Source organism: Mercurialis annua, linkage group LG7 (assembly GCF_937616625.2).
Source record: "Mercurialis annua linkage group LG7, ddMerAnnu1.2, whole genome shotgun sequence".
Taxonomy (NCBI): Eukaryota; Viridiplantae; Streptophyta; class Magnoliopsida; order Malpighiales; family Euphorbiaceae; genus Mercurialis; species Mercurialis annua.
In genome coordinates, this window is record NC_065576.1 from 36,354,714 (window position 1) to 36,377,227 (window position 22,514).

General features: G+C 35.5%; 1 protein-coding gene and 1 long non-coding RNA gene across 2 annotated transcripts; one reads left to right on the forward strand and one right to left on the reverse strand.

Moving 5' to 3' along the window:
* Positions 1 to 1,487: 1,487 nt before the first annotated feature.
* LOC126657114 (S-protein homolog 74-like) lies at positions 1,488 to 2,365 on the forward strand. The gene is made up of 2 exons (XM_050351747.1): positions 1,488 to 1,885; positions 2,302 to 2,365. The coding sequence occupies exons 1-2, from the start codon at positions 1,488 to 1,490 to the stop codon at positions 2,363 to 2,365; spliced, it is 462 nt and encodes a 153-aa protein (XP_050207704.1).
* An 18,089-nt stretch (positions 2,366 to 20,454) lies between these two features.
* On the reverse strand, positions 20,455 to 21,018 carry LOC126655784 (uncharacterized). The gene is made up of 2 exons (XR_007633086.1): positions 20,955 to 21,018; positions 20,455 to 20,637 (listed from the first exon to the last, which is right to left on the reverse strand). It is a non-coding gene; the product is annotated as an uncharacterized LOC126655784 (long non-coding RNA).
* Positions 21,019 to 22,514: the final 1,496 nt, after the last annotated feature.

Genomic DNA, 22,514 nt, shown 5'->3' on the forward strand with positions numbered 1-22,514 from the left:
ATTGACGCACAAAAACTTATAAACTAGTGTTTGACAAAGAGATACTACATTCAGATACCTACTTTCCGGACAAGTAAAAAGTGATAAGGGACCGAAGCGTCCAATGATGATTTTCAGAAAAATCTTTCAACGTGACGAGCTATCGATTTGCTTGCTGGAATGTGTATGTCATTTTAAATACATAATAATTTTAGAAAAAATGTTTGATATTTTAATTTCTTTATTATTATTTAAATGGATGAATTATGAACTTGCGGCGACTTCTTTAGCTGACGTTCAATTTTATGTCCAAATTAGAAAAAATTGATGTGTTATTACAGTCTAGTTAGGTTTCTATATTTCTTGCGTAGTCCCGTTAAATCTACTCAGCTTGATTTTTCTCAAGCAGCAGTCATTGATTTAATTTTCTTGTGTCGATAACTTTTTAGCTGATTCGATGAATTTACCATATATATAAAATAATTAAATTTCCTTCACACTAAAGGAACCATTCTTAATTTATTAAATTCAAAGGTCTAACATATAATTGAAATAAGATTTGCTAAATCATTTTATGGTAAAATAAATTTAATAAAATTGAAAACCTTGGAATTTTTTAGATCTGGTGACGTTAAGATTATGAACATTTCAATTTATAATTCTATGTTATTTCCAAAAAGTTATTAAAACTATATTGATTAAAGTTTACATTAATTATTTATAAGATCTCTTAAGTTGTGCACAAATATAAATTTTCATGAGAAATTTTAGTTATGTTAAATTTTAATTAATTTCATTACATTTATATTTTTTTATTTTAATAACAAAAATAAGTTACATTACGACATCCATTTAAAATATTTGATTTGTAATCCTGATAAACTATGGTGTTACTAATAGAGATTAGTTTATGTTTTTAAATTTTTTATAATACTTCAAAATATTTTTATTTTAGAAAACAAGGTATTCATATTTATTATAAAACTATAATTGCAATCCAATGAAGTTTTAACATTTTTTAAAAATTCAATATTTTTGTGTTTGATATTATAAAGAAATATTCTCAAAATTTATCATAAAAGAAATGTTTTTTGTAAGTTACAACTTGATATCTCTTTGATTGTCCGAAACTTTTACGTTCTATTATTTTATTTTCACACTCTACTTTTTTAATCGACTATAACATGCTACAAATACAATTTCATAACTTCGTTAATTTTCTTCAAGAAAAAGAGATAAACGAAAGAGTTAGAGATTATATTAATTAACCGTTGAATTTGTCGAAAACTTATCTTAGATTACAGTAATAGCTATTTGTTCAAAACCAATCAATCCATTATAGAAAATGAATAGCTATTTTTATCACCAATCCATTATGGAGAATAAATAACTAAGTTTATCACTATTTATTCGCAGAGCACAAATGCTTGAAACACAAGTTATAAATATCTCATCTTGTGAGATTTCTATACAAATACATTTTAAATATTTAAAAGAGGAAAATGAACATGATTAAATTGTTTTTGTTTATTTCAGCCATAGGGTTGAGTTTCTATGTTACACCAAGCAATTGCGCTGAACCATTTAGGGTTAATATCACCAATCAATTAACTGTTCCTAAGTCCTTATTTCTGCATTGCGCTTCAGGCGACAACAAACTTGGTAACCAAACATTAACACATGGACACAGCTATTCATTCCATTTCCATATGAATTTCTTTTCCACTACAAAGTTTTGGTGCTACATGGAACCCGATAAATATCATTATGCAAATTTTAATGTATTTTGGTATGATTCAAAAATACATGAGAGGTGCGATTCTTTTCAAAACTGTTATTGGACTGCTAGAGATGCTGGAGTTGATATAACAGATTTAAAAGGGAATTTTGTGCTACCTGGACCTAGGTGGGTACGAAAGTAAAAAAAAATTAAATAAATAATGTTTGTTTAATTTTTTTTTTGAAGCATTGTATGCATGTTTGGTGGCTATGTCGATCTCAATTTAATTACTAATTTATATTATTATTATTTTAATCACCGTAAAATCCAAATTGGCTACATATTTTGAGAATGGATTTCAACATTGAAGACCAGATCAAGACGTGTCATCGCCGAATATGGAGTTATACATATAAATATCCATTTATTTTTTTGTAATAAAAAATTTCTTTATCCATACCTGATTAAGTATTAAATAATCTTATAATATTTTATTGTATTTAATTATAAGCAATTAAATAATTTTATTTTTAAATTTATTAAGAGGCAATGAGCATCGTTGCCCATGTTATTACTTAAATTTTTGTTCGATGCAAAATCAGCTTAACTCCACGCCTACCTTCTATAATTGATGTTGGGTATGGCTTTATAAAAGTTCATACATAAACAATATAATATTTATATAATTTTTAAAATTATATCTAAATTAAAGTTTAGCGATTATTAAAATCATATTTTTTGATTAAGTACCAGTCACAATCTAATATTTAATGCATACAATTATATGTATGCCTTTGAAGTTCATGTAATTGTTCCACAATTTACGTTTGAGAAAACAATACTAGCGTGCTTGATGGGAAATGGGTCTTTATGGGCGACTAATTAGAAAATGTGCTAACGCCCACTATTGAGATATAAAAACTTGTATGATAGATTTGAGTTATACACTTATGCAAAGTACACGTAAGGAGACAAACCTAACATCTTATGAATAAAAACTTTATTAAGTCATAGAGTTGAACATCTTAATAACATAATTTTTTGAAAACCTTTTGTGTTGGTAGTCGCTAATCCGGCCTTGCGTCAACCCAAACAATAGGACAAATGTAACACCAATGTAATTTTTGAAAAATAAAGATAATTTTTGAAGTCCTTGTAGAGGCTTCACATTGGTGTCACGAACCAAATTCAGAGATCGTGACCCGAGACTGGGTATGGAAGTGGTAGCTCTAAAATCCATATCTAACCTAGCGGATAACCACACAATACAAATACACCTTTACAAAACCAATGTTCGGGGACAGCTGAGACTCCAACCTAAGTCTACCAGTTTATATAGCAAAAATACTCGGCATAAACCCGAGACTCCAAAAACATGCGGATCATATAAATAATCCAAATCCAAAGTATAACATGCCAACATCAATATAAAACACTCGGACAAATCCGACAATAGAAAGTATAAATAACTATAAAATAAACTAGTTCTACTGCTGTCCAAACCCGAATTCGAGAGCCGCGACCAGCACTAGGGAACGGGAGCGGTTGCTCCGGAACCCGTAGTAAGCCTAAAGAATAAAACTTTTTTGCAAATAGGTCGTGTAAAAATACACAAAACGTTTTTAGAAAACTCTTTTAAACAATAATTTGAAAATGTTGAATCACTTTCTAAAAATTGACGCACAAAAACTTATAAACCAGTGTTTTACAAAGAGATACTACATTCAGATACCTATTTTCCGGACAAGTAAAAAGTGATAAGGGACCGAAGCGTCCAATGATGATTTTCAGAAAAATCTTTCAACGTGACGAGCTATCGATTTGCTTGCTGGAATGTGTATATCATTTTAAATACATAATAATTTTAGAAAAAATGTTTGATATTTTAATTTCTTTATTATTATTTAAATGGATGAATTATGAACTTGCGGCGACTTCTTTGGCTGACGTTCAATTTTATGTCCAAATTAGAAAAAATTGATGTGTTATTACAGTCTAGTTAGGTTTCTATATTTCTTGCCAAGTCCCGTTAAATCTACTCAGCTTGATTTTTCTCAAGCAGCAGTCATTGATTTAATTTTCTTGTGTCGATAACTTTTTAGCTGATTCGATGAATTTACCATATATATAAAATAATTAAATTTCCTTCACACTAAAGGAACCATTCTTAATTTATTAAATTCAAAGGTCTAACATATAATTGAAATAAGATTTGCTAAATCATTTTATGGTAAAATAAATTTAATAAAATTGAAAACCTTGGAACTTTTTAGATCTGGTGACGTTAAGATTATGAACATTTCAATTTATAATTCTATGTTATTTCCAAAAAGTTATTAAAACTATATTGATTAAAGTTTACATTAATTATTTATAAGATCTCTTAAGTTGTGCACAAATATAAATTTTCATGAGAAATTTTAGTTATGTTAAGTTTTAATTAATTTCATTACATTTATATTTTTTTATTTTAATAACAAAAATAAGTTACATTACGACATCCATTTAAAATATTTGATTTGTAATCCTGATAAACTATGGTGTTATTAATACAGATTAGTTTATGTTTTTAAATTTTTTATAATACTTCAAAATATTTTTATTTTAGAAAACAAGGTATTCATATTTATTATAAAACTATAATTGCAATCCAATGAAGTTTTAACATTTTTTAAAAGTTCAATATTTTTGTGTTTGATATTATAAAGAAATATTCTCAAAAATTTTCATAAAAGAAATTTTTTTTGTAAGTTACAACTTGATATCTCTTTGATTGTCAGAAACTTTTACGTTCTATTATTTTATTTTCACACTCTACTTTTTTAATCGACTATAACATGCTACAAATACAATTTCATAACTTCGTTAATTTTCTTCAAGAAAAAGAGATAAACGAAAGAGTTAGAGATTATATTAATTAACCGTTGAATTTGTCGAAAACTTATCATAGATTACAATAATAGCTATTTGTTCAAAACCAATCAATCCATTATAGAAAATGAATAGCTATTTTTATCACCAATCCATTATGGAGAATAAATAACTAAGTTTATCACTATTTATTCGCAGAGCACAAATGCTTGAAACACAAGTTATAAATATCTCATCTTATGAGATCTCTATACAAATACATTTTAAATATTTAAAATAGGAAAATGAACATGATTAAATTATTTTTGTTTATTTCAGCCATAGGGTTGAGTTTCTATGTTACACCAAGCAATTGCGCTGAACCATTTAGGGTTAATATCACCAATCAATTAACCGTTCCTAAGTCCTTATTTCTGCATTGCGCTTCAGGCGACAACAAACTTGGTAATCAAACATTAACACATGGACACAGCTATTCATTCCATTTCCATATGAATTTCTTTTCCACTACAAAGTTTTGGTGCTACATGGAACCTGATAAATATCATTATGCTAAGAAGGTAGTGAAGTCGAACGCTTGCATGTTTGGTGCTTGTTGCACCTCTGGTGCCTGCTGCACATTCGGTGCCTGAACACCTGCTGTACCACGTCCTCTAGCTCCACCTCTACCAGCACCAGCTCCTCTGCCTCTACCAGCACCTCTACCTCTGCCAGCACCTCCACCTCGACCACGTCCAGCATTGGCCGGAACTGGTGGTACGTTCTGATCGACTTCCATGGAAATCGCATCATCAGCCACAGCTTCTTGCTCTGCCGCAGCATGAGCACGAGTACGAACAACATTGTCCATATCCTAAGGATTGAACAAAAACAATATAAATAACACATAATTCATACCCAAGTATGAAAGAAAACAATTAATAATTAGGATTTCTCGAGAAATCAACAGCAATAAAATACTCACCCAAGTGAAATAGCATTAACAATTAACAGCATCAAATCAACAAATAATGACTGACTCGACGCAATCCTATTGGTATAGGCAGAATGTTTTAAAATCAAAAGATGACGTTTTCAAGACAAGACATGAAACCTATATCCGCAGTATTTCCTAAGACACAACATTGCTTAACAGAGTAAACACATAGCATGCAAATGGCCTTGGTTTGAAACCAAAGCTCTGATACCAAGTTTGTCACGACCCATTTTCATGAATCGTGACCGGCGCTAGGGCATGGGTAATGTAGTACCAACACCCGTAGCTAGCCTTTCTTATAACGTACAATTTAATTAATCCTGCAGAAAACCAATGCTCTGGGGCAACCGAGACTTCAGCCTAAATCTAGCAGTTATAATATTCAATAATTAATATAACATGCTTATCCACTTCTGAATCTAAAAATAGGCATAACATAAATAATCCGAAATAATTATATAACATGCCAGAGCAATATAACTAGTCAGACCAATCCGACAAATAACTGTTATAATAATAAAGACGTCTAGTCAACTACTGCGGTCTAAGAATAAAACAGTTTTACAGTTTATTAAAATAAAAGGAACCTCCGAGGAAAAATAAATGCGGAGATCACCAGACTCTTTCATATCATAACCCTGGGGAAAATTGGGAAAACAACGGGGTCAGATATACTGAGATGAGTTTATATCACTATTTACATTTATTAAGTGGAAAACCTTTAAAACCGTTTAAAACGTTTAAATACGATATTACGAATAATAGTTGGAACCCTAATCCACAATTCTAAATAATAAACATAATCCAACAGGTCTGGTCCCGAGAGCTGAGCTACACCGAGTTATCACTGACCACACTTATACCAGAGTCCCGAGAGCTGAGCTACACCGAGTTACTCTACTTGGTCCCGAGAGCTATGCTCACACCGAGTTACCACATTACCATAATTACCTTTCCCAGATCATTACCGGTGCGCACGCAGTCCTAATGATGCCCATTAGGTAGCATGTTCCAACTAGAAGCCATAATATAAAAACAGTTCGAAATATACGTACAGTATATATTTAATATTAAAATAACAATTTACTTAATAAAGAGGTAAATAGTAAATACAAACTCACTGCTTGCTAATCCACGTGAATACCGGCAAGCAACTAATCCTGGTTCGCCTCTGAAGCACGAACAGTAGACGGGTCTAGACAAATAAAATAATTATTAAAAACAGACCCTAACTCTAGAGAGTACTAGACACCACATAGGACTAGCGCAAATAACATGTCGGAATAAACAATCCAAAGCACACACAAATAATACCCATTAGGAAATAAAGCCCAATTAATATAAGTCTATTGAGTTCTCGCTTAAAAGTCCAATGTATAAATATTATTTAATAATTTTAAATAATAAATAATTTTCAAATAGTGGGTTAACCGAGTTATCATTAACTACCAAGCTAACCTCACTTGTCGGATGACCCAAGTCTAATCCGACTCAAAACGTTTATCAAATATAAACCCGAGTTTATATTTATAAAACAATTTAACAAAATAATAATCCATTTTAAAAGCGGAACTCAATAACTTCAATTCTAAGTAACCCAAGTTACAAATCAAAAACTTAATCATTTTAAGTTAATAAAAGTTTAGGGACTAAATTGAACTATAACCAATTAGGACTAAACTGTACTTTAGTCAATTTGATATCCGAAATCAAATTAATTACTTTTGTTTATAATTAATACTAAATATAACGTTACCAATCAAAAACTTAATTAAATAAGTTTTAAAAAACGTTAAAGGGCTAAATTGTAATTTAGCCACTAAGATATTCAAAAATAAAATACAATTACCCGAGGAATTATATTAACATAAGTTGTAAAATATTTAACGTTCACAATTCACGTATTTATAAATAAAAGCGAGATTTAAAAGTTATTTAAAACAAAATCAATTGGTAAATAACTTTAAGCATTTAATTGATTTAAGCAAAACATTATGGTGATTTGAATGGTTAATTAACCATCTCCTTTGTTTGAAAATAACAAATCCCCGCCAACCCTTTCTCCATGAACAGAGAACAAAATTAAAAGCCAAAAACCAATTCTAATCTTAATGTTTCATCACCAAATTCAACCAAATTACTTTGCGAGCTATCAAACATAATCCTAAGGCAATAAACAAATACACATAGCATTAACACACATTGTTTCTAATTAATAGAACACAACCAAGAACCGTCAAACAACGATGGATCCAAATCGATGGAATCAATCCAAAACCGAGAGCTAAATACAACTAACTAACATTCCATGATTCACAATCATGATCTTAGCAAAAATCAAGCCAAAAGAAGAAGAAAGCATTCGGCAGAAACTAAGAAAAATAAGAACAGATCATATAAAGCTTTAAAACGGAAACCGTACGGCGATTGAAACGAGATTGATTACGTACCGTTTAGCAAAACCGAGATAGGGAAACGTAGGTACGTGAGTCTAGAACGTCTGAGATCAAACGGTTTTGATTTCGATTAAGAAACGAGCAAGAACGAATCAGAAAACCGAAGGACGTTTCAAGAGAAAACTGAAATCAAATGAATCAAAGATACTTACTGAACAGCGATCTTTGGAGGATGATTACGGCTTCGTTTCTCAGCGAAAGAACAAACGAAAAACGTCTAGGGCTACCTTGCAGCGTGATCTAGGTTTTTTATGAAGAAACCGACTTAAAATAATGCAAGGAAACGGGCCGTAAACGAGGTCGAAAAGGGCTGGGCGAAGGGGTGCTATGGGCTGAATGTTTCTCGAACGGGAATGGCCTTTCAGGCCATGATTCCCGTTCGAGAATGCTTGGTCTCGAACGAGACCAGGCCCAAAAATGAGATTCCCGTTCAAGAATTTCAATTCTCGAACGGGAAAGGTCCAATTCTATTTTTTTTTAAATATATAAAAAAACAAATGGTTGAACTACAAATCAAATCATTCACGAACCAACACGAACCCGACCATAACTTCAATTTACTTCGAAACGATCGGAAAACAATTGTCGGAAACACACTGAAATTTACGGGGTATTACATTCTCCCCAACTAATTAAAAATTCGTCCTCGAATTTAACACGATAAGAAATTCACACCAGAACAACACGTAACACAAGTAAAAATCATAAAAGTCATAGAAGCCAAGATATCGTACCTCACGGAAATAGAAAAGGATAGCGATTCCGCATATCCGACTCGGTCTCCCAAGTACACTCCTCTACAGAATGATTGCGCCAGAGAACTTTGACCATCAGAATCTCCTTGTTCCGCAATTTACGCACTTGCGTATCAACAATCTCAACTGGCTGCTCCTCATAGGACAGCTCCTTGTCAATCTCAACACTCTGAGGCACAATCACGTGCGAAGGATCAGAAATGCACTTTCTCAACATAGAAACATGAAACACAGGATGTACTAACGACATGTCTGGCGGCAGAACCAGACGATAAGCCACAACTTTAATCCTCTCTGAAATCTCATAAGGACCAATATACCTCGGCGCCAACTTCCCCTTGACACCAAAACGAACCACGCCCTTCATAGGCGAAACCCGAAGAAACACGAAATCACCAACATGAAACTCAATGTCTTTCCTCTTCGGATCAGCATAACTCTTATGCCGACTAAAAGCAGTCTCTAACCTCCGTTTGATCAACGGTACCTTCTCTGAGGTAATCTAAATAATCTCCGCTCCCGAGAGTTTACGCTCTCCGACCTCCTCCCAACATGTCACGACCCAATTTCATGAATCGTGACCGGCGCTAGGGTATGGGTATGGTCGTACCAAAACCCGTAGGAAGCCTTGCGGAAAACAATTAAACATTTAAACCTGCAGAAAACTGCTCGGGACAACCGAGACTCCAACCTAAATCTATCAATTTATATTACCGTTCTAATATAAATAACTTGAATATCTGAAATGTTGAACAACATGCCTTACATATAATAATAAATAATCCAGAGTAAACATGCCAATATTATTAATCGATCAAATCGATAATCTTAAAGTGTAATATCAAATGTAATATATAATAACTAGTTCTACTGCGGTCTAAGAGTTCGAAAACAGTAATTAGTTTAAATAACATAAAAACCTCCGATGAATCAAAAGAATCGGAGTGGACCAGCTTTCAAATCATAAACCTGGAAAATTTGGGAAAACAACGGGGTCAGATATACTGAGATGAGTTCGCAATACTATTTACATTTATTAAGTTTAAAACCTTTAAATCAAAACAGTTTATACTAATATATTATGATTATGGAAAACAGTGTTGAAAAGATCCCAGCGTAAGTATGACATAGCATACTGAAAAATAAACCCAGAGTGGACGGGAACAAATCCTCGTCAAATTACCAGCGTAAGCAAGACCATAGTCTGCCGATCCCAGAGTATATATACTGGTGCACACAGTCTCGATACAAGCCTATCGAGTAGCTCGTTTCAATCCAGATCCATAATCGCTTAAAACAATTAAAAGCATTTATAATACTAAAATATGATGCGGTACTTAATAAAGCGGTAAATAGCACTACAAACTCACAGCTTGCTTATCCACGTGAATCTTGGCAAACAGCTAAACCTGTGTAGACTCCGAAACACGAGCAGTCGACGGGTCTAAAACAATATATAAGTTAAAATCCATTTAACCCCTAACTCTAAGAATACTAGACACCACATAGGACTAGCACAATACCAAGTTTCGCACAAGCATAGCCCAAGCAAAAAGAACAATTAATTATATAATGACCCGAGTCAAAATACGAACCACCTTGAGTAGACACAATACTCAAATAAATAAGTAAGCCAAGTCTATTGGGTTTCCACTTTAAAATCCGTTCCTGAAAATATTACTTAAATAATAAGTAAATAATAACTTAAATCAATTCCTCAAATAGTGGGTTAGCCGAGTTACCAATAACCACCAAGCTACCTCACATGTCGGGTGACCCAAGTCTAACCCGACCCAAAATATTTTATCAAAATATAAACCAGAGTTTATAATTTTCAAAAATAACTTTAATAAAATAAATATAACTAAATCCAATTATAAACCTTAGTTTATAATTGTAGAAACAACGTTGATAAAATAATAAATTAATATTTAAAACGGAACCCAATAGCTTTAACTTCAAGTAACCCAATTTACAACCAATTTACTTAATTAAAATAAATTAAGAAAAACGTTGAAAATTTCAAACGTCAAATTGACACACTCAGTCAATAATTAGAATAAAACATAATTACCCAAGTAATTAATTAATAATTTCAAACAAAACTCATCGCTAAAATAATTTAATAAATATTTAAAAACTAAATTATAAATTTAGTCAAATTGACACGTTAGGCCCAAATCTCAAAATAATAATAATATCCACTTTGCCATTAATAAAAGAAATAATTATTAATTTAACTATAAATGAATCAACTATTATTTTTAGATATATCAAAATGTCAAACTTTCAATTTAAAATAAATCCCCAAATTAAAATCAAAATTAATTAATCAATAGATAATATTTAACTTAAGAAATCAATTAGTTTAAAACCAATTAACTTAAGGACCACTCTTGCCTTTTTTTGCCATCACTTTGAAACACACCATTGCTGCCAAATATCAATTTTAAAAGTAAAAGAAACCCAACACTTTGAAACATACCATTGCCGCAAAAATCAAATCAGTAGCCTAATCATCCTCAATAACTATTAATATCATGAAAATCAATAACCTCAAAAACATGCTTAAAAAGAACGAACAAAGCTAGGCAACCATATTCAAGTCAAACGAATTTTCAATTCTTTGATCTAAACAAGAAAGTATATCACTTAAATATTAAACAAGCATGAGGATGAAATCACGTACAAACAGTAAGAACAAGGCAGCCATAATCAATAAATAATATCGACGAAGAACGAAACCGACGTGAATCGAAATTGTTCGAAGAAAACCAAAGGTAACAATAATACATCAAAACACATCAAATAACAACCATTTACATTTCATAAACACTCTAGGACACATCAGAAATACCAAGAAAAGAACTGACAGCAACCTCATGAACAATGCAGTTAAGGCATACCAAAAACGATAAGAAGACGGTGGCTTAAATGGAAAGATTAACGTACCGCTCCACGAAACAAAGTGTAGATCCGAAGAGTACAGAGCTAACTACGATGCCAAACCAACGGATCTCGAATTGATGCAAAAACGAGGGAGATATAGTTAAGAAACGGGACGTGACGTGACGAATATCGAACATAAACAGAAAAAGGGATGAGGAACTTACCAAATACAGGAACGATCTAAAGGAGTTTAGACGAGTGATTTCAGAGCGTTTGAAGTTAAAAGAGACGGCTAGGGTTTAGTGAAAAGTGAAGAATGCATTAGGTAAAAGAAAACGTATTAATATAGAAAATAAGGAATAGTTACGTTGCTGCTGAATTTAAAATGCAAGAATAAGTTAATTCATTCAATTTTTTTGCATGGGCTTAATGAATCATGGACCAAAAAGTCCATTTAATGATCAAGCATGCATGGGCTCTTAATTTCTAACCAAATGCAGGGCTTATGTTGGCCTATTGCATGGGCTATATTACTTCAAACAAACCGGACACGGAACGAACCACGAACGAATCAACGAGCAACTTCAATAAAATTAAATAAAATATTTAATAATAATAATTTACCTAACCTCGACGGAAAATAAAATTAAAAATTTTAAAAAAATAATTTAAAAAAAATACGGGATATTACACAACAGATAGGAGATCTACACTTGCGCCCGTACAAAGCCTCATACGGCGCCATCTCGATACTCGCGTGGTAACTGTTGTTATAAGAAAACTCAATCAACGGCAAATGAGTATCCCAGCTACCCCGAAAATCAAGAACACACATCCTGAGCATATCCTCCAACGTCTGAATAGTCCTCTCAGACTGACCGTCAGTCTGAGGATGAAAAGTTGTACTGAAATCCAATCGAGAACCCAAGGATTCCTGTAACGCTTTCCAGAACCTCGAAGTAAACACAGAACCTCTGTCTGAAACAATAGAAACCGGTACACCATGCAGACTGACAATCCTGTCGATGTACAACTGAGCCAACCTCGAAGCGGTATACGAAACCTTAATTGGAAGGAAATGAGCTGACTTGGTCATACGGTCAACTATAACCCAAATGGAATCGTACCCCTGTCGAGTACGTGGTAAACCAACCACAAAATCCATAGCAATCCGCTCCCACTTCCACTCTGGAATATGTAGTGGCTGCAGATAGCCAAAAGGTCTCTGATGCTCCAGCTTCACCTGCTGGCACGTCAGACACTTAGAAACATACTCAGCGACATCCTTCTTCATCCCGCTCCACCAGTAGGTACCCTTAAGATCATGGTACATCTTAGTAGAACCCGGATGAACACAATAAGCAGACTTGTGCGCTTCTTCCAGAATCTGGTCTCTCAAACCATCTGAATCCGGAACACACAATCTCGAACCATGTCTCAGAACTCCATCCACAAAAGTAAACTCAGAATTACTGTCCTGCTGAACCTCCTCAATAACCCGCTTCAACTGTGGATCCTCAGCTTGTACAGCTTTGATCCGATCAATCAAAACGGGTTGCACTTGTAACTGTGCTAACAAACAACCAGCCTGAGACAACTGAAAACCATAGCCCGAAGTCATCAAACTGTGCCACTCTCTAACCATGGGCCTACGCCCAACCTCAGAAATAAGAGCCAAGCTGCCCGAAGACTTGCGACTCAGCGCATCGGCTACCACATTAGCCTTACCAGGATGGTACTGAATAGTACAGTCGTAGTCTTTCAGCAACTCTAGCCACCTCCTCTGTCTCAAGTTCAATTCTCTCTGATCAAAGATATACTTCAGACTCTTATGATCAGTGAAAATCTCACAAGTAGCACCATACAAATAATGCCTCCAGATTTTTAGCGTAAAAACCACAGCTGCCAACTCTAAATCATGAGTAGGGTAATTTACCTCATGCTTCTTCAACTGTCTAGAAGCATAGGCAATCACCTGTCCATGTTGCATCAGAACGCAACCCAAACCAATCCGAGACGCATCACAATACACTGTGAAACCGTCAATGCTAGAAGGCAATGCCAAAACCGGAGCTGTAGTCAAAATCTCCTTGAGCTTCTCAAAGCTCGCCTCGCACTTGTCAGTCCACTCAAACTTAACACCCTTCTGTGTCAGTTTAGTCAACGGTGCAGATATTCTGGAGAAATCTTGCACGAACCGACGATAGTAGCCAGCTAAACCCAGAAAACTTCTGATCTCGGTAACTGACCTTGGCCTCTGCCAATCCATAACCGCCTCAATCTTCTTCGGATCAACCTTGATCCCATCTTTCGACACCACGTGTCCTAGAAAGGTAACCTGATCCAACCAGAACTCACATTTTGAGAACTTAGCATACAACTGATGCTCACGCAACGTCTGTAGTATAGTCCTCAAATGGTAAGCATGCTCCTCCTCGCTCCGAGAATAGATCAAAATGTCATCAATGAAAACGATGACGAATTGATCTAAAAACGGCTTGAACACTCTGTTCATCATATCCATAAACGCTGCTGGTGCGTTCGTTAGACCAAAGGACATAACCAGAAACTCAAAATGTCCATAACGAGTCCGAAAAGCAGTCTTAGGCACATCTGCATCACGGATCCGAAGCTGATGATACCCAGACCTCAAATCAATCTTGGAAAAACACTTCGCACCCTGCAACTGGTCAAACAAATCATCGATGCGAGGAAGAGGATATCTGTTCTTGACAGTAGCCTTGTTCAACTGTCTGTAGTCGATACACAGTCGAAAGGAACCGTCTTTCTTTTTCACAAACAGAACTGGAGAACCCCATAGAGAAATACTCGGTCTGATGAACCCGCTATCCAGCAACTCTTATAACTGGTCCTTCAACTCCTTCAGCTCTGCAGGAGCCATCCGATACGGCGGTATCGAAATCGGAGCTGTACCAGAAACCACAATGCAAAACTCAATATCACGATCAGGTGGTAATCCAGGCAATTCCTCTGGAAACACATCAGTGAACTTATTCACTATCGGAACACTATGCATATCACCACTACTAGTCTCTAAATCACGAACCACAGCAAGAAAACCTTGGCAACCCTTGCCTAACATCTGCTTCGCCTTGATGGCGGAAATCAGATTCTTAGGTGTCTCTGCCTTTTCTCCCTGAAAGGAAAAAGGTAGATCACCTGGAATCCTGAACTCGACTGACTTCCTTCGACAGTCAATAGAAGCAAAGTGGCGTGACAACCAGTCCATCCCCAAGATAACATCAAAAGAAAGAACGTCAAGTTCAATCAAATCAGCACATAATTCTCTACCCTGAATAACCACTGGACAAGAAGGATAAACGACGTCCACTACTACACCTTCAGACATAGGTGTAGACACAGCTAGAGGTTCACTCAAAACAGATGGTGCCATACCCAATTTCCCAGCAAAACACGTCGATACAAACGAATGGGTTGCACCCGCATCAAATAACACTAAAGCATCTATAAAAGAAATCGGAATGGTACCTTGAACCACAGCATTTGATGCACGCGCATCCTGAGGAGTAAGTGCGAACACTCTGGCCTGACCCTGCGGCTGCTGCTGCGAACTCTGTCCAGTACCATAACCGTTGGAACCTCTACCGCCGTTACCACGGCCACCAAAACCTCTGCCACCAGAACCACGGCCCCGCTGGCCACCAAAAGATGCTGCAGGTTGAGAGTACCCTACAGACTGTGTAAACGCAGGTCTCTGCTGCTGATAAGATGATTGCGCCACACTGGAGTTAGACGTCTGCTGTCCAGATGTCGGACACTCCCTGGAGAAATGACCCGGCTGGCCACAAGTGAAACAACCTCCAGGAGCTAACTGGCACTGACCATAATGCCTACGTCTGCAATTCTGGCAGAACGGAATGTTCGATCCACCACTGTACCCTCGTCCTGAACCACGGTTACTCCCACTGCTACTGGAACTGTACGGAGCACTCCTAGTACTATGCCTCCCTTTGTTGTGAGTTCGGCGACTCCCTTTATTGGCCTGAGAAGAGCCACTGTAGTAGTTCCCACTACCATGCTGCACTGGGGCCTGCTGCCCCCCACTAGGAAGATCACTCTTTCCCTTTTGATTCTGGAAAGGGTCAGAGATCGTCCCAAACTGAACCATCGAATTCTCCATCCGCCGCGCACTATCCACTAACCGGGCAAACTCCATGTTTGTCCCTATCAGCAAAGGGAGAAACTCCGAGCCTAAACCCCTAATATAACGGTCGTTCACTCGCTCTTGATCACCCTGTAGATCTGTAGAAAACCGCCCCAAACGTACAAACTCAGTAGTGTAGTCTGTCACTGATCTATCCCCCTTCTTCAAATTTAACAGCTTTTCTCTGACACTCTCAGTAACAGAGAAGGGTAGATAGTAACCTCTGAACCTGATCACAAAATCAGCCCAAGACAAAGTATCCATAACTGGTCTGATGTTATCGCGATACCAGTCCTTAGCTGGACCCTTCAGCGACATCTCCACAAGCATCACTGATTGACGATCAGAAGCTTGAATCCTCTGACTGTTGTACTCAAATTCCTCCAAAAGGTCAAGAGCATCCCCAGTACTATCAAAAGAAGTCGGATTCAACTTCAAGTAGGTCATCACCAACTCTCTGTCTGTTGGAATGTGACCGACACCAGCAAGTCCACCAATACCAGCTACAACACCAGCCTGAGGTTGCTGTTGCTGCGCTAGCTGACCCAGTACAGTACACTGATTCTGCAGAAGAGCCTGGTTGTTCTGCATCTCGACAATCCCAGCTAAGAAGGTAGTGAAGTCGAACGCTTGCATGTTTGGTTCTTGTTGCACCTCTGGTGCCTGCTGCACATTCGGTGCCTGAACACCTGCTGCACCACGTCCTCTAGCTCCACCTCTACCAGCACCAGCTCCTCTGCCTCTACCAGCACCTCTACCTCTGCCAGCACCTCCACCTCGACCACGTCCAGCATTGGCCGGAACTGGTGGTACGTTCTGATCGACTTCCATGGAAATCGCATCATCAGCCACAGCTTCTTGCTCTGCCGCAGCATGAGCACGAGTACGAACAACATTGTCCATATCCTAAGGATTGAACAAAAACAATATAAATAACACATAATTCATACCCAAGTATGAAAGAAAACAATTAATAATTAGGATTTCCCGAGAAATCAACAGCAATAAAATACTCACCCAAGTGAAATAGCATTAACAATTAACAGCATCAAATCAACAAATAATGACTGACTCGACGCAATCCTATTGGTATAGGCAGAATGTTTTAAAATCAAAAGATGACGTTTTCAAGACAAGACATGAAACCTATATCCGCAGTATTTCCTAAGACACAACATTGCTTAACAGAGTAAACACATAGCATGCAAATGGCCTTGGTTTGAAACCAAAGCTCTGATACCAAGTTTGTCACGACCCATTTTCATGAATCGTGACCGGCGCTAGGGCATGGGTAATGTAGTACCAACACCCGTAGCTAGCCTTTCTTATAACGTACAATTTAATTAATCCTGCAGAAAACCAATGCTCGGGGGCAACCGAGACTTCAGCCTAAATCTAACAGTTATAATATTCAATAATTAATATAACATGCTTATCCACTTCTGAATCTAAAAATAGGCATAACATAAATAATCCGAAATAATTATATAACATGCCATAGCAATATAACTAGTCAGACCAATCCGACAAATAACTGTTATAATAATAAAGACGTCTAGTCAACTACTGCGGTCTAAGAATAAAACAGTTTTACAGTTTATTAAAATAAAAGGAACCTCCGAGGAAAAATAAATGCGGAGATCACCAGACTCTTTCATATCATAACCCTGGGGAAAATTGGGAAAACAACGGGGTCAGATATACTGAGATGAGTTTATATCACTATTTACATTTATTAAGTGGAAAACCTTTAAAACCGTTTAAAACGTTTAAATACGATATTACGAATAATAGTTGGAACCCTAATCCACAATTCTAAATAATAAACATAATCCAACAGGTCTGGTCCCGAGAGCTGAGCTACACCGAGTTACCACTGACCACACTTATACCAGAGTCCCGAGAGCTGAGCTACACCGAGTTACTCTACTTGGTCCCGAGAGCTATGCTCACACCGAGTTACCACATTACCATAATTACCTTTCCCAGATCATTACCGGTGCGCACGCAGTCCTAATGACGCCCATTAGGTAGCATGTTCCAACTAGAAGCCATAATATAAAAACAGTTCGAAATATACGTACAGTATATATTTAATATTAAAATAACAATTTACTTAATAAAGCGGTAAATAGTAAATACAAACTCACTGCTTGCTAATCCACGTGAATACCGGCAAGCAACTAATCCTGGTTCGCCTCTGAAGCACGAACAGTAGACGGGTCTAGACAAATAAAATAATTATTAAAAACAGACCCTAACTCTAGAGAGTACTAGACACCACATAGGACTAGCGCAAATAACATGTCGGAATAAACAATCCAAAGCACACACAAATAATACCCATTAGGAAATAAAGCCCAGTTAATATAAGTCTATTGAGTTCTCGCTTAAAAGTCCAATGTATAAATATTATTTAATAATTTTAAATAATAAATAATTTTCAAATAGTGAGTTAACCGAGTTATCATTAACTACCAAGCTAACCTCACTTGTCGGATGACCCAAGTCTAATCCGACTCAAAACGTTTATCAAATATAAACCCGAGTTTATATTTATAAAACAATTTAATAAAATAATAATCCATTTTAAAAGCGGAACTCAATAACTTCAATTCTAAGTAACCCAAGTTACAAATCAAAAACTTAATCATTTTAAGTTAATAAAAGTTTAGGGACTAAATTGAACTATAACCAATTAGGGCTAAACTGTACTTTAGTCAATTTGATATCCGAAATCAAATTAATTACTTTTGTTTATAATTAATACTAAATATAACGTTACCAATCAAAAACTTAATTAAATAAGTTTTAAAAAACGTTAAAGGGCTAAATTGTAATTTAGCCACTAAGATATTCAAAAATAAAATACAATTACCCGAGTAATTATATTAACATAAGTTGTAAAATATTTAACGTTCACAATTCACGTATTTATAAATAAAAGCGAGATTTAAAAGTTATTTAAAACAAAATCAATTGGTAAATAACTTTAAGCATTTAATTGATTTAAGCAAAACATTATGGTGATTTGAATGGTTAATTAACCATCTCCTTTGTTTGAAAATAACAAATCCCCGCCAACCCTTTCTCCATGAACAGAGAACAAAATCAAAAGCCAAAAACCAATTCTAATCTTAATGTTTCATCACCAAATTCAACCAAATTACTTTGCGAGCTATCAAACATAATCCTAAGGCAATAAACAAATACACATAGCATTAACACACATTGTTTCTAATTAATAGAACACAACCAAGAACCGTCAAACAACGATGGATCCAAATCGATGGAATCAATCCAAAACCGAGAGCTAAATACAACTAACTAACATTCCATGATTCACAATCATGATCTTAGCAAAAATCAAGCCAAAAGAAGAAGAAAACATTCGGCAGAAACTAAGAAAAATAAGAACAGATCATATAAAGCTTTAAAACGGAAACCGTACGGCGATTGAAACGAGATTGATTACGTACCGTTTAGCAAAACCGAGATAGGGAAACGTAGGTACGTGAGTCTAGAACGTCTGAGATCAAACGGTTCTGATTTCGATTAAGAAACGAGCAAGAACGAATCAGAAAACCGAAGGACATTTCAAGAGAAAACTGAAATCAAATGAATCAAAGATACTTACTGAACAGCGATCTTTGGAGGATGATTACGGCTTCGTTTCTCAGCGAAAGAACAAACGAAAAACGTCTAGGGCTACCTTGCAGCGTGATCTAGGTTTTTTATGAAGAAACCGACTTAAAATAATGCAAGGAAACGGGCCGTAAACGAGGTCGAAAACGGCTGGGCGAAGGGGTGCTATGGGCTGAATGTTTCTCGAACGGGAATGGCCTTTCAGGCCATGATTCCCGTTCGAGAATGCCTGGTCTCGAACGAGACCAGGCCCAAAAATGAGATTCCCGTTCAAGAATTTCAATTCTCGAACGGGAAAGGTCCAATTCTATTTTTTTTAAATATATAAAAAAACAAATGGTTGAACTACAAATCAAATCATTCACGAACCAACACGAACCCGACCATAACTTCAATTTACTTCGAAACGATCGGAAAACAATTGTCGGAAACACACTGAAATTTACGGGGTATTACATTCTCCCCAACTAATTAAAAATTCGTCCTCGAATTTAACACGATAAGAAATTCACACCAGAACAACACGTAACACAAGTAAAAATCATAAAAGTCACAGAAGCCAAGATATCGTACCTCACGGAAATAGAAAAGGATAGCGATTCCGCATATCCGACTCGGTCTCCCAAGTACACTCCTCTACAGAATGATTGCGCCAGAGAACTTTGACCATCAGAATCTCCTTGTTCCGCAATTTACGCACTTGCGTATCAACAATCTCAACTGGCTGCTCCTCATAGGACAGCTCTGTCACGACCCATTTTCATGAATCGGGACCGGCGCTAGGGCATGGGTAATATAGTACCAAAACCTGTAGCTAGCCTATCAATTAACATATAAACACATAAACCTGCAGAAAATCAATGCTCGGGAGCAACCGAGACTTCAGCCTAAATCTAGCAGTTACAATATTCAACAGTTAATATGACATGCTTATCCAATTCCGAGTTTAATATAGATTTATCATAAATCAATGTAAATAATATAACATGCCAAAGCAATATAACCAGTCGAACCAATCCGACAAAATATAATATAATAATAAAGACGTCTAGTTACTACTGCGGTCTAAGAATAAAACAGTTTTACAGTGTATCAAAAATAAAAGGAACCTCCGAGGAAAAGTAAATGCGGAGATCACCAGATTCTCTCAGATCATAACCCTGGGGAAAATTGGGAAAACAACGAGGTCAGATATACTGAGATGAGTTTATACCACTATCTACATTTATTAAGTGGAAAACCTTTAAAACCGTTTAAAACATTTAATAATGATATTACGAATAATAGTTGGAACCCTAATCCACAATGCTAAATATTTCCATAATCCAATAGGCCAGGTCCCGAGAGCTGAGCTACACCGAGTTACCACCGACCACTCTTAATTCATAACCAGAGTCCCGAGAGCTGAGCTACACCGAGTTACTCTACTGGTCCCGAGAGCTATGCTCACACCGAGTTACCACCACATTTCACATACCTTATCTAGATCAATACCGGTGCGCACACAGTCCTAATGATGCCCATTAGGTAGCATGTTCCAACTAAAAGCCATAATGATAAAAAAGTTTGAAATATACGTACAATATATATTTATATATTAAAATAACAATTTACTTAATAAAGCGGTAAATAGTAAGTACAAACTCACAGCTTGCTAATCCACGTGATAACCGACAAGCAACTAATCCTGGTTCGCCTCTGGAGCACGAACAGTAGTCGGGTCTAGACAATATAAAATAATTATTAAAAACAGACCCTAACTCTAGAGAGTACTAGACAACACACAGGACTAGCACGAATAACACGTCGGAATAAAACAATCCAGAACAACACAAGAATACCCGATAAGTAGAAACGCCCAATTAATACAAGTCTATTGAGTTCTCGCTTTAAAATCCAATTTACAAATATTATTTAAAAATCCTTAAATAATAATTATTTTATAAATAGTGGGTAAGCCGAGTTACCAATAACTACCAAGCTAATCTCACTTGTCGGGCGACCCAAGTCCGGCCCAAATATTTTATCAAAATTATAAACCGTAGTTTACAATTCCAAAATAATATTTATTGATAAAATAATATTTAAATATTAAAATGGAACTCAATAGCTTAAAGCACAAGTAACCGATAGTTACCGACAAATTACTAAACTAAAATAGTTAAAAAAAATAAAAATAAAATAAAAGCTAAACGTAATTTAGCCAAATTGGCACGCGAATCCGATATTTTTTTAAAATAATAATTACCCGAGTAATTATCTGATAAAAAAAATTATAATAAATATCGTTTTCAAAATTATAATAATCAAAATAATTAAATTTAAATCAAATTAAAACTTTTGATTAATTAATATGAGAACAAACCAATAACATGTAAAAGAACATATCACCATAACAAATATAATCCAACTAATAATATGTAAGAAAGATTAAATTACCCGTAATAAACCAATCAATTGTTAATAACTCAAACAATTTAAAGTGGCCACTATTGCCAACAATAACAAAGAGAAATCAACTAATAATATTTAAAGAAAAACAAATGCCTATAATCATAATGAAATAATAATAAACAAATCAAGAGGAAACCATGGCCACATAATTTAACCACGTAAGTCTGCCAAAATCACATCACATTTTGAACTCAAAAGAAAACCCCACTTTGAAGCATTTTCTTAGCCGCCATAATTCAAATCAGTAACCCGTCATCATCACTAACCAATCAGAATCATGAAGTTCAATAAAACCCAGAATCTTACTTAATAACGAACAGAGGTACTTAACAAGATTCAAAGCCAACGAGCGATCAATTCTCTGATCTTTAACAGTAAACAATATTAATTAAGTGCCAGACCAGCATGAGAATGAAACCAAGACAAACAGGAACTGAATTACGAACAAACCGAACCAATAATTCACGAGCAAGGAATTCAAAAACCATGTTCCAACGATGGTAAGAAAACGAAACGATGGGATAATCTCAACTAATGGTAAATCGATTAACAAACATAACACAAGGGACTCTAACCTTAGAAC